Source organism: Egretta garzetta, unplaced genomic scaffold, assembly GCF_000687185.1.
Source record: "Egretta garzetta isolate BGI_Z169 unplaced genomic scaffold, ASM68718v1 scaffold45, whole genome shotgun sequence".
NCBI lineage: Eukaryota > Metazoa > Chordata > Aves > Pelecaniformes > Ardeidae > Egretta > Egretta garzetta.
The window spans coordinates 11609272-11621650 of record NW_009260028.1 but is presented as its reverse complement, the minus strand read 5'-3'; the positions used below and the strand labels follow the sequence as shown (position 1 = coordinate 11621650).

The 12379-nt window shown below is 42.6% G+C and overlaps 1 protein-coding gene across 1 annotated transcript in view; it reads right to left on the bottom strand.

Moving 5' to 3' along the window:
• The window catches only part of BACE2 (beta-secretase 2), a 27935-nt gene extending 16756 nt beyond the window's left edge, over nt 1–11179 (bottom strand). The window contains exons 1-3 of the mRNA XM_035896503.1: nt 11114–11179; nt 8544–8632; nt 1030–1246 (exon numbers count right to left, since the gene is read on the bottom strand). Coding sequence (XP_035752396.1) covers nt 1030–1246; nt 8544–8632; nt 11114–11179 — 372 coding nt within the window. The remainder of the gene's footprint in view (nt 1–1029; nt 1247–8543; nt 8633–11113) is intronic.
• Between the last annotated feature and the right edge of the window lie 1200 nt (nt 11180–12379).

Sequence of the window (12379 nt, the reverse complement as noted above, 5' to 3'; positions counted from 1 at the left end):
GCTTTTCTTTACAGTTATTAAAGTACTGCAATTTCATTGCAATTCTGATTTCCATGCAGGTACATCTCATGACAGACAGAGACCCTGGCGAGCTTGTGAGGTGCCAAGTGCTCTTACTACACAAAGCACAGAGCAGCCTCAGAAGCCTACGCCACTTAAGTCTTTGGAAGAAAGGAAAAATAAATGCCCTGAATACACTATTCGCCTAAACCAGAGTTTGAGAAGCAGCTCTTCTCTGTCTGCCTGTTGACAGTGTATGACAGCACATACAGCAGAAGTCAATACAATAATCACACAGCTCTTGAATAAAGCATTTTAATTCCGGAGTCGGCAGGCAGTATTGAATCACCTGTTCTAAGGGGATATATCTCAGTTTGTGAATTTCTCAGACAGTTACATGTAGGTTGAAAACTGTGACTATGTAGTATTCCAATCACATTTTCAGCTTTAGATTATAAGGTCATAAATTTTAGACTATAAATTTTAGGTTTTAATTTAAACTTCTATCTGAATTTCCTACCCTCTAGAAGAACAGGATGTGCTTGGCTCTGCATTCATGAAAACACTGTAGCTAATATTTGTTCTGAAATTATCCATATATGCCCTCCAACTCAACTCTTACTTGATGAAGGGAGAATGTCTTAGGATGAACTGCCAAGGGCTTTGCCAAGTAAGTTCATCAGTCCATTGACAAATCTTGAGGGAGATCATCAGAGTCCTAATACACGCCCTCCACACACATACCAGAAGCCCATACTCTGGTACTATAAGCTCTGTAAAGGCTTATTCATTCCAGAGGAGCTAAAATTGGAGCCTTCATCACCAGAAAAGCCAAAACCCTCACATGGGACTGTGGTACCATCACAACCCGATTTATTCTTTCTGGAACAAACACAAAGGATCCATCGCAAAGAGTGGTTGGAAGGGAGGAGTCTAATGCTGGCAGTTCACCTGCTCACTTTAATTTAATAGTTAGATTTCTGTTTGTTGTCATTGTGAAACACAATAGGAGGGGAAAAGATGATTTACCTTGGCTAAGGCATCGTAGGCAAGACCAAGAATCCCGTGCCATTTAACCCCTGGTAAGAAGAAATTCTCCGATTCAAGAATGGTAGCAATGTTGATGGTGTAGCTGCCATAGATTCCTTTTGGGATAGTAATGACATCTGTACCCAGCACTCCAGTCCAGCTTCCTTGACTGTACTTAACTGTGACATCAATCCCTTGAGATTTGTATGTACTTGACCTTTAAAAGGAAAAGATACTCTTATGCATGAGCTGTGCATTTACAATGCCAGACAACAGAATACATTCAATCTCAATTTTTCCCAGAGAGGAGAAAAGTGAATTCTGCAAAGTCAATCACATAAACTCACAGAAGAAGGGTGATGGGTTGTAAAAGCAGTAAAAAGCAGTAATAAAAAAAAAAAAAAAAATCTTGAGGCCCTGTTTTTGTCCTGAAGCCATCAGTGACTCAAATCTTCACAATGTGTGTCTTTTTTTTTTTTTTCTTTCTCTTTTTTTTCAATCTAAGGTATTATGCCATCTAGTGCAATGTGTCCCTGACTCAGACTGGTCCATCACAATAGGCGCAATACTCTTTAACTGGAGATGGAACGTATTAAATGGTGCTAGGAAATGAAAAGCTTCTGAATTCAAACCTAAAATTGAAATGCCAAGCTAACTGAATAGCTTTAGACTAATACCTCATTAATATTATTAAAAAATCCATTTTGGGTAAATTGGAATATTATTGTGAGTATCACCAGTAAGACACAGGTTTTCTAAATCCGCAGTTTGGTCTGTCTATCGGAAAGTACGTAGACTTGGATATTATTAACAAATGATTCACTGACTTGGAAGAGGAAAGGAAAGAGTTCCTTCTAGACCTGGGCAGCAAAGGTAAAGAAGCAGTTAAGTATGGCAAGCAAAGAAAGAAAGAGAATCCGGTATAGAAGGCTTAAAAAAAACATTAGAAAAAACAGCAATAGATTTTTCATTTTAAAATCCTGTAGTATAAATATAGTAATCATCTTCCACCCGCATCACTACTGAAGAGCTACAGAAGTTCTAGACCTCTTACTATTTATTTTGGTCCCATTCCTTGGCATACAGCTTCCCCTTTTGAAGTGACAGATGACCATACTCAGTTCACCTGAACAGACATTTTGCTTTTTAAAAAGTAAATGAAAAAAAAAAAAGTTTAAAATCATTTTATAACACCACCTCTACATGTGTGTAAAACAATAGAAAGTGCAGGTGATTGATCAAGTGTGGACAGTTTTATCAACCCAGCTTTAGTCTAACAGCTGCTCTGGAAGAATCAGCCACATGAAGTGGCTTCACAGCCCCCCTCTACCTGAGCTCGCCAGAATGAAGTGGGTTCGATTTTGCCTGTTATGAGGAACAACCTTTAGATGGCAACGCAGACAACTCGCATCCATTCGAGCAGACACTTTATCTTGAGGGACAATTTGGCCATATGGACCATGCAACTGATCCTCTTCCTAGCTAAGGGAGGGAGTAGTAAGAGGCCAGGCTCTAACCCTAAGCAGTTCTTGATACTCCCAACACCTCACCCTTCAAGGGTCTTCAGGGCTCAGTAGCTTGTAACATCCAAGACAGCAGAAATACATGAGATAACAGGCCCCACAGATTATATTTTGAAATGCAGAAATTCCAGACATACTCTTACTACCTGTATCTGGTAATTTCTACTGCTACTGCAGCTTTACCTTCCTGCATAATTCTGCATTTGTACGACACAGACAAAGGGACATCTCTGTTCAGGCAGGGTCTTCAGAGCACCACTGTGATACTGGCAGCACATTTTATAAATCAAAATAGAGCCTGTATAATTTAGTGACATAAGAGAAACTAGTGGGGGGCAGGAAAACGAAGGGAAAATACAGGGTTCTGCATGTAGAAAAGTGTCTGGCTATGCAACAGAAGGGGAAATATCTGAAATCAGAGAGAAAAGTGAGTGCTGGGAGAATAAAGCGAAGCAAATCTGCAAATACAGATGCTGCATGACTAGCAGCAGCAGCACTACATAGGTCTTCTTCCATAAGCGATAACAGCCTGATGAATTGAGCTGTGAACCACAGAAAGACTGGGTTCATTTTCCAGCACGGCTGCTGAACTTCCCCGTGGAAAGGTAGGACAAGCCACTTCCTTGTCCTCTGTGCCTCAGCTTCCTCACCTGTAGAAATGGGTATGAGGATACTCATCTCAGATGGCCTCGTTATTTCCTTCAAGGGGCAGAATACCTAGTGTGGGAAGGGATCTCACACGATCCTTGTGGCAGTAATTACATTCTATTCTGAAAAACCACTTTCTGCTCTACCTTCATGACTGTCAATCAGCCTATGTTCTTCTACCTCACTGAACCAAAGGAAGAAAACTTCTTTAGAGGCCAAAAATAGAGCCTTGTTCTAATTCATGGGCTGAGTGTTTTAAACAAACACACAGCACAAAAAAAATCCAAACAAGCCACTGTGGCTATGATGAGAAAATAAGAAATTCAGCTCTTCTGGCAGGACAGAGCGTATCTTAGCCAGAGGCAAGGAAAAAGGCTCCTAGATTAGACTAGATATAAGGAAGAAATTCTTTACAATGAGGGTAGTGAAACAGTGGAACGGGTTGCCCAGAGAGGCAATGGAGGCCCCATCCCTGGAAACATTCAAGGCCAGGTTGGACGGGGCTCTGAGCAACCTGATCTGGTTAGCGATGTCCCTGCTCACTGCAGGGGGGTTGGGCTAGATGGCCTCTAGGGGTCCCTTCCAACCCAACACGTTCTATGATTCTATGATAGATTATGGCGCTGTAGTGCCAGTACTCCCTTCTCCCTTTCCTTCCTGGTTACTACCTTCTCTCCAAAGCAGCCAACATAAACATGGTCCTCAAACCTCAAATGGATCTCAAGCCTCAGCTGAGAAAACTAGCAACGGGGCCTTTTCCCATGCAGAGTTACTCCTCATTACCAACATATAGCACTGAACAAAACATAGCCAAAATACTATTTCTCATGCCATGCTTCATTTGAAGGGAGCTCAACATGGCAATAGCAAATCCACTACGCAGAAAGCCCTGCTTAACACCAACCTCACCAAACACATGCAATTCCTTCTTAATTCCATGCTCTGTTGCTTCTCTGCAACAAACCAGGCCTTCAGAATTTCCTGCTTACCCATTCACTTTTTCCTAAGCACCAAATCAATGTCTCCACACACAGCAATGGCAAAGAAGGGTCAGAAAACAACAATGGGCAAAAAAATCTGAACAGAAGTTTTGATTTCCTCTCTAGTGATAGATGGATAGCACAAGATAAGTGATTCAGGGCCAACAACTTTAAGAAAATGAAAACTATTCCACAACATAAATTACTGATTTTTAACCAGATGTCCCATCTAATTTGCAGGGGTTCTAGAACAAGTTTATGATTTACCTCAAACTATAAACTGTACAGCCTACACAACCAAACTTGCAGGATCATACTGCAAAGCAGCAGCTTACTTTTGCTTGCAGGTATATATCTTACTGTATTACCTCAACTTATTGCCCATAATTTTCTTACCTCCCTATCTCTTGGAATGATCAACTCTTGAGCAGCTTGCTCTTGAAACTTCAGATGGTGAGGCAGTAGTACTCCCACTAACATAAAACTGAATACTGTTGCTGGATACTGACAGCCCTGAGTATGTCACTCTCTCATATATCGCTACAGAGCCATCACCAATAATTTAGTTTCAAGTGTAAAAATCCCTTTATACATCTGTTTACGTAGGTCCTTTATCATAAGTAGCATACTCAACAAAAACTACTTGTTATTTTGAACAGCATGAGAAACAAACGCTGTGATTTCTTTTCAGTTTGGGACAAATTAGGCCACTTCCCAAAACCTTATACATCATGGTGACTTACACAGCACAATCATCACAGCAGACTCACAACTTTTCACAGCAAAGTTTTGTCAGAGCCACTCAAAAGCCCAAGTTGTGAAAGAGTTGATGATAACAGCTTTATTAGTTTTGTACAGAAAGACCCAGATAATTAAACAATAGAATTATACGACATGAATTATACGAGACACAACATCATTTAACAAGCTAGTTCTAAAATTGCTCAAGGAGGGCTCTTCCTGAACAACAGACCCTCTGGGTCCTTTGAAAAAGAGATAATGCCTTTCCTATGCACTTTCCTCAATTTCAGTCACGAAACAGTCATGCATTTAATTTCAGATTTTGATCATCTGACTAAAATTAAACGAAGTGCGTGTCAATCAGGAAATTCAGATCCATCACTCTCTTTCTCCAACACAATATTAATATTCCAACACACATACATCTATAACTCAGTCCCATTAACTTAACAAATTACTAATCCTTCTTTCTCCTCATCTTCAATTTGCAGTTTATGACTTTGATATGGAAGCACTTCATGACAATATAGGGAAAAACTGCAGGAATGATTACCAGATGGGAAGAAACTTCTTTATCTAATGTAGAAGTGTTCCACATAGTGTGGAATAAAAGTGCACATAGGTAATTTGTCTCATTTACACATGGGTAAAGGTCACTCAGGCAATTTTACAGATCTGGCTGATGTGATATCAAGGCTCCTGTGTACCATCTATGCAAAATCATGACAACCAGGGAAGGAAACCTGATTACTGGGAAAAGGCTATCGTAAGGCCAGTCTCAAAAAGACATGAGCAGCAGGGCCCAAGGAACTATAGGCTACTGGTCTTCACCTCAGGTCAGGAAAAGTCTTGGAGAACAACCTCCTGGAATCTGTTCCCAAGCACACGAAGGACAAGAAGGTAATCATGGATGCTCAGTTAGGAAATTCACAGGCATATCATACCTGACCAACCTCATTGCCTTCTACTGTGTGGATGAGGAGATTGCAGTGGCTGTAGCACATCTTGATTTCAATCAGGCTTATGACACCATCTCCCACAGCATTCCCATTCAGAAGCTAAGGATGTGGGGCTGAACAAACAGACCACTGTGTGGGTTGAAGATGGGCTATGCCACTGGGCCCAAAGGGCAGCAACCATTGGCTCAACATCAGGCTCGTGACAAGAATAGCCCCCACAGGGGTTGTGAGTGGAAGAAAAATTGTTCTACATCTTCATCAAGAACCTACACAATGGACAGACTGCACCCTCAGCAGACTTGCACAGGACGCTACACTCAAGAGAGTAGTTGATATGCTGAATGGCAGAGCTTGAATCCAAAGGAACCTTGAAAAATGAGAAGATTGAGCCAACAGAAACCTCCTGGCATTCAACGAGGAGAAGCACAAAGTTTTGTGCCTGAGAGGAAACAACTCCCTATGTCAGGACAGACTGAGAAGCAACTGAAAAGGACTCAAAAGGACTTGGGGTGATGGTGGACACCAGGCTGAATAAGAGCCAACACCATACTCACCCTGTGCCTACAGCAAACTTTGCACCAGGCCACATTTGGAGGGCCATGGACAACATATCCAAGGGAGACACTCTCGCCCTCTGGTCAGCAATGGTGAGACCACACCTGGAGCGGAGTGTGGCCAGCTGTGGGAACCCAGTTCAACAGGGATCTAGAGCAAGAGAGAGGGACTGGCAGAGGACTACCAAATAGGTCAGGATCCATGAACGCGGGAGCTGTGATGAGAGGCTGAGGGGAGCTGGGCTTCAGTTTTGCCAACAAGAGGCTAAGGGGAGATCTCATAGCAGTTTACAACAACTTGAAAGGCAGTTACAAAGATGACACAGCCAAACCTTCCTCTGCAGTGCCAGACAATAACACAAGGGGCAACACCCAGGAGTTACATTTTGTGAGGTTCAGGTTGGACATTAGGAAATATTTCCTCAACAGGAGGGTGTGGTACAGCACTGAAACACACTGCCCAGAGAGAGTGGAGCCCTTAAAGGTTTAGAGGACTTTGCTGGACTCAACCATGGCTGACCTGATCTGGGGGCAGCCCTGCCTCATTTGGGATATGTACTAGGGGACCTACAGAGGTTTCTGACAAACAACATTTTTGAAATATCTAACCAATTTCACTGGGGCCAGGATCCCTGCCAGATGAGCTTTATTTAAATGTTTTTACACTATTTAAAATGGAAGAAGCATGGTGTAGCCAAGTTCAAGCATGCTATCGGTTGCACTTTATTCTGAGCATATTGCAGAACTCCATCTGTCCATCCCAAAACAGAAATTGCTATTGCAATTGCTCTGGACTATAAAGACTTGAGTTTGAATCATTTTACAAAGCACCTTCAACTCTTCAGGGCCTAAATTTCAAGGTTTCCTTATTAACTTTATATTAAAGTTCTCAAAACACCGTGTACACTGAGAACGCTGATAAGAGACTGTAACCTTCAAGTGACTTCACAGCTTTTCTCAACACACCACCTCTGCCGTTGTTGCTGTTTCTAATGTTTTCTGGTTCTTATGAGAGAGGCCTTGCCCTTCCAGACAAAATAACAGCACTTAAGAGAAAAGGGAGAAGGAATGCTTGCGCTTTTAATTCCTTGCAATTGTTTCCTCTAGCCACTACCTATGGAAGGGGATAGCTGGCATGTCAAACCCTGCAGTAGTGTAGAAACGGCATTCAAGTGCAAATTCTGGACTTTCCAGTCCTCTGTCATATCAGAGTGAGATGTGAAATATTTCCATTAACATCTGAATATATGACAGGAGGTAAGGCTATTCTAGGAAGCAGCATGGAAATGCTGCCTTTCCCTCCGTTACCAGTGCATCGTATTGAAAAAAAAAGTGCAAAACCCCATGTTAAAATACATGAAGAGGTAATGAGAATGGTGATACTCTCCAGCCTCCCAGTCCCCTAAGTATTTTTATCCATGTGCTTCAGCTAAAGATAGCCACTGTGTTTTGGAGAAGTTTACCTGAAATAATTGAAACTAGAGAAGGGCAGAAAGGAAGGAGGGAGAATGATTCAGACAGACAAAGCTGTGCTTGGCTGTGACTAACGTCAGCTCATGCTAAACACAGCAAATTTAGTGCATAACAAACACCAAACCCACCAAGTCATATCTTATAAACAACCAGATTCAGCAGGGTCTGTCCAGATCACTAACTGACTGAGCCAATCTAAACAACAAATTAGTTTTTGACTAACTCATTTTGGTTTTGGTGAAATGTCAAGTAACAGATACTATTACTAGGTTTTATTTTATTTTTTTTTTTTAAACAAAGGGAAAGTATATTTACATTTTTAATTCCTTCCCAGACTATTTGGATAAGAAATTGGCTGAAATTGGTGTGATTTTGCAAATTTTTACCTTGTAGTCTTTTTTTTTTTTTTTCTCCAGCTCTAACCAGCGCTGTGCGCAGAGCTCAGTGGGACGGCTCATGGTGTCAGGCAGAGCTTTGCATCGGGCAAGGCCAGTCTTCCCATTCAGGCAACAAACATCCCACTCTCCTGGGATGGCACAGGAGCCCCACGAACTGCCTTACCATCCTCTTTTGCGTGGAGGAGTCAGAATCTAAAAGACACCCTAACCCATCACAGCGTGTAGAATGGGTACTTACAGCTTGGTATCGAAGTAGGAGGTGACATCAGGATCAGGCACGCCTGCTACAGCAAAATTACTGCTCCCGGTGTCAACCAGAATATTTAACTGCCGAAACAGAAGAAAGGAGATGTATTTTTCATATCCAACCAACCAAAAAAAAAATTCATTAAAGTTTTTCTCTAAACTACCTTCAGTTTTAAAATTATAATGAAAGTTCCCCTGAAAAATAAATACAAAGTGTCAGTTTGGGGAAAGATATGCTGCTGTGCCCCCTAAAATGCTTTAAAATAGTCATGTTCTTGGAAGGGAGAAAACCCGATTGGTTCATATTTGGATAGCAGAGGAATTCATGACCATCTCAAATTTCTTTTTGGCCCAATCCATGTGTCTCGGCAACCTGGCTTGTCTGGGTCACACACTGAATTGCGTACTGTGTAAAGCACTGTTTGCCTCGGAGCTTATGAGGTTTCCAGGTAGGGGCTGAGCGCAAGTTGGAGCAGAAATAAGCAGAAGCATGAAGCTGCCTCGTGGCTTGGAGAGCACGGGAACATTGCCCAGTTCGTCCTGAGCAGCAGCACCCTACCACAGCTCTCACCACCTTTAAACACTGTGAAAAGCATGGACTGAAAGGTGGCCTAAGAGCGGGCCATTTGTTCGGTTAATTGGGAGGACGATTTAGGCCAAAAATTGACTGACAAAACCACATGGACAAAACGAGACACCTCCTTTCCCCATTTGGCTCAGGTTAGCAGGCTCGTCACCACAGCTGCACGACTTCTGGCGCTACCACAAATCAGAAGGCAACAGCACGGGAGCGAGCAGCCAGAGGCAGGATCACCTCTTGCAGCAAGACCTTGAAACTACAGGTGGCATTAAATGATAATTCAGTCAGAGAATTAAATGATTAGTCATTAAATGATAAGTCAGTCAGAGACTGTACTGCTACTGAAAGCAGCGGTCATGCTTTTTCCCTGCTCCTTGGCTGGATGCTTCCCAGGACTCTTGGCATAAGCACTCGTACCCATGGGGCTGCGATGCAAATCAGATCAGGTTCCTCACCTACAGTTACAAAAAAAAAAAAAAGAGCAATCTGCCATATCAGACAAGCTACTTCAAAAGAGATGGTAGGAGAAGATACTAGAAAAGGACGATTGCCTCCTTTGGTGACAGAGTGGTCTCAGATTGGCTTAAAATGATCATGAAATTAGGCCCTAGGCAGTAGGGGACACCTGCTCCCCAGAAAAATATTAAGGAATTATGAATTTTCCTGTAGGAGGGAGTGAGACCTGAGGACTGGGTTGCCCCTGCTTTAAAGCCAGCTCGAACGAGCCACTTGGGTAGTCCTCATCACTCCTTAAGATGTGAGGTAGCCAAGGATCTAGCACTGCAAGTGGAGGTGGGAAGGGTAAGAGAGAATGATAGGGGAAACGAGTTTAGTGTTGACAAAGTTAGTGGAGAAACAGGACCAAGCTCAGAAAAGAGAGTAAAACCAAAGGAGGATAAAGCATTTGGAGAAGATGTGCTGAATCCTCTGATAAGTTTAAAACCGAGCATAGGAAGAAAAAAAAAAAAAAAAAAAAAAAAAAAAAAAGAGTAAAAAAGTATTGAGTCAGTGTTCAAAACCATCTTTGGCTTGCATGTGGAGGGGGAGGGAGGAGATGGATACCCTTGTTATACTTAGTTAATATGGCATGGAACTGAGGAGCTCTGAAATTAAAACATGAACACAAAACCAACTAGTAACCTGTGGGACTCTCTTCTGAGCTGCATGCACACTCTGTCATTGGTATTCCCAGTCCTAATCATGCAAAAGTTTTAAGACTAAAAGGAAACAAACCCACAACCTTGGTCAACTGCCTCACTGCATCCCAGATTTTACATTAAGTGGAGACAATACATTAAAATTTATTTTGCAACCACAAAAGCCAGATGCAGATGTTTAAAAACAAAAGGACATCTACAAGTTCACCTGGCTCCAGGAGCTGAGGCTTTAACAGAAAATAAGAACCTCTGAGGCATGGCTTGCAATAAAATCCAAAGTTTGCTACATACTTTATTTTAATGATACCAAAAGCCTAACATTTTGTCAACTACCTAACAAAGTAAGAACTGTTCATTTTTCCCCCCCTCTCTGGGATAGAAATCATATTAAAAATAAATAACAAAGAGCAGCTACAATGTGTGCATCTATCAGGACCAACAAAAGTTGCCTCAAAGGGGTGCTGCAGGGCTTAAATTAATTAGCTTTTCTGAGGCACTCTGTGATGCTCAAGTAATGGGCACTATACATCAGCTGCATAAATACATGTAGGTGTTGCCCAAGCTTCAGTAATATGCAATGACACCATACACGGAGGAGGACTTGGGGAAAAAAACCCCACCCAAACAAAACCCCAATCACAAAATATGACATACATGAAAGATATTTTACCCCCACACCTTAAATACAATGTTATCATCACAGAATTCACAAATCACTGAAGAAAAGGGCAAATTTACTACCCACAGTAGAGAGCGAATCAACATTTCCAAAAGAAAATAGATATCCCCCACAAAGAAAAAAAAGAAAACACAAAGCCGGCTAACCATGCAAGTGCCAGCCCACTCGGACGCAGCAGCATTCACATGACAGATCGCTATTGAGGCTGACATTCTCCATCCGCATGTTTGTGCATAATGAGATGCAGACGGCCAGGGCAGACACTGATTTATTGTAATCCTCACAATAGCGCCAGTGATTAGCAGCTCATTTTGGGGTGGGTATAACTTACTGAGTTCTCTTTCTCTCCTGGCTACCCTTTGGGTCTGAATTTTCTTCAGTGCCTTCACGTCTCATTAAGAACTGCTTTCATGTTGTCACCACTGGAGCCTACTTTATTCCATACTGCCTGCTGCAGGTTTAATGGTGCTGCTGGGGGAGCTTCAGGCAAGATCTGGTGAGTCACAGGGTGGCAACCAAAGGAGCTATGGTCCAGGGCTGCCTGGCCTGCCCCATCTCCAGAGGTCAGCCCTGCCCTCTCCCAAAACGATGAAGCCAAACTTCCTCACTTTGCTCGCTCCCCTGCCACTGCATTGTGCCGCCCGGCTTACTAACGAAAATCAAAATTGACAGCACCTCAGCTTGACTCACTGAGAGATGTGCTGTGACAGCTGGAGAGCGGTCATACCTCTCTGTGCCACTGCTTTTCTGCCAGAGGGACAGAAGACCCTGATGCCGAGGCAGAGCCAATAGCAGTGGTAGCCTCCTCTCCAGCTGCCTCCTCGTGAAGCCCCGGAGACGGTGAATCAGAGTTCTTTGGGCAGGCGGAGCAGGTTCCTTGGGGTTTATTATGGCCAGTTTGAGTGAATCACTTCCTGTCACTGAGAGCCGATTATTATATATAATATACATATTATATAGAGAGACTGAACACGATCACCCCGTGTTGTCAGAAAGCCTCAGATGAAGTCGGATTTTGCAAAAGCCAAGGTCGGAGAGACACGGCTGAGCGAGGCTATGGAGGAAAACCTGCCCAAAGACTGCTGACGGATCACATGCCCAGCATTAAACACCATGAAAGACTACTTTCCGTTCACTTTTGGAAGCACAGAAGGAGAGTCTTGGGTTTTTTAAATTGTGTCTTCCAAGTTCAGTTTCAGACTTGTATAATAGAAAGCAGACAGCAAATGCAAAAGGCCATTTTTTTCCCCCTGAAGGTCACCTCTACCACACCTATGGGACAGAAAAACTGCACCTAGTACCATACCTGGAGATTATTTTGCTGGATGAGTTTCCTGTATGGAAACAGCGGAAATAAAAAGAGCTTCATAAAGATCCCTAGCTAGAGAGTAAGCACGATAGTAACATCCACC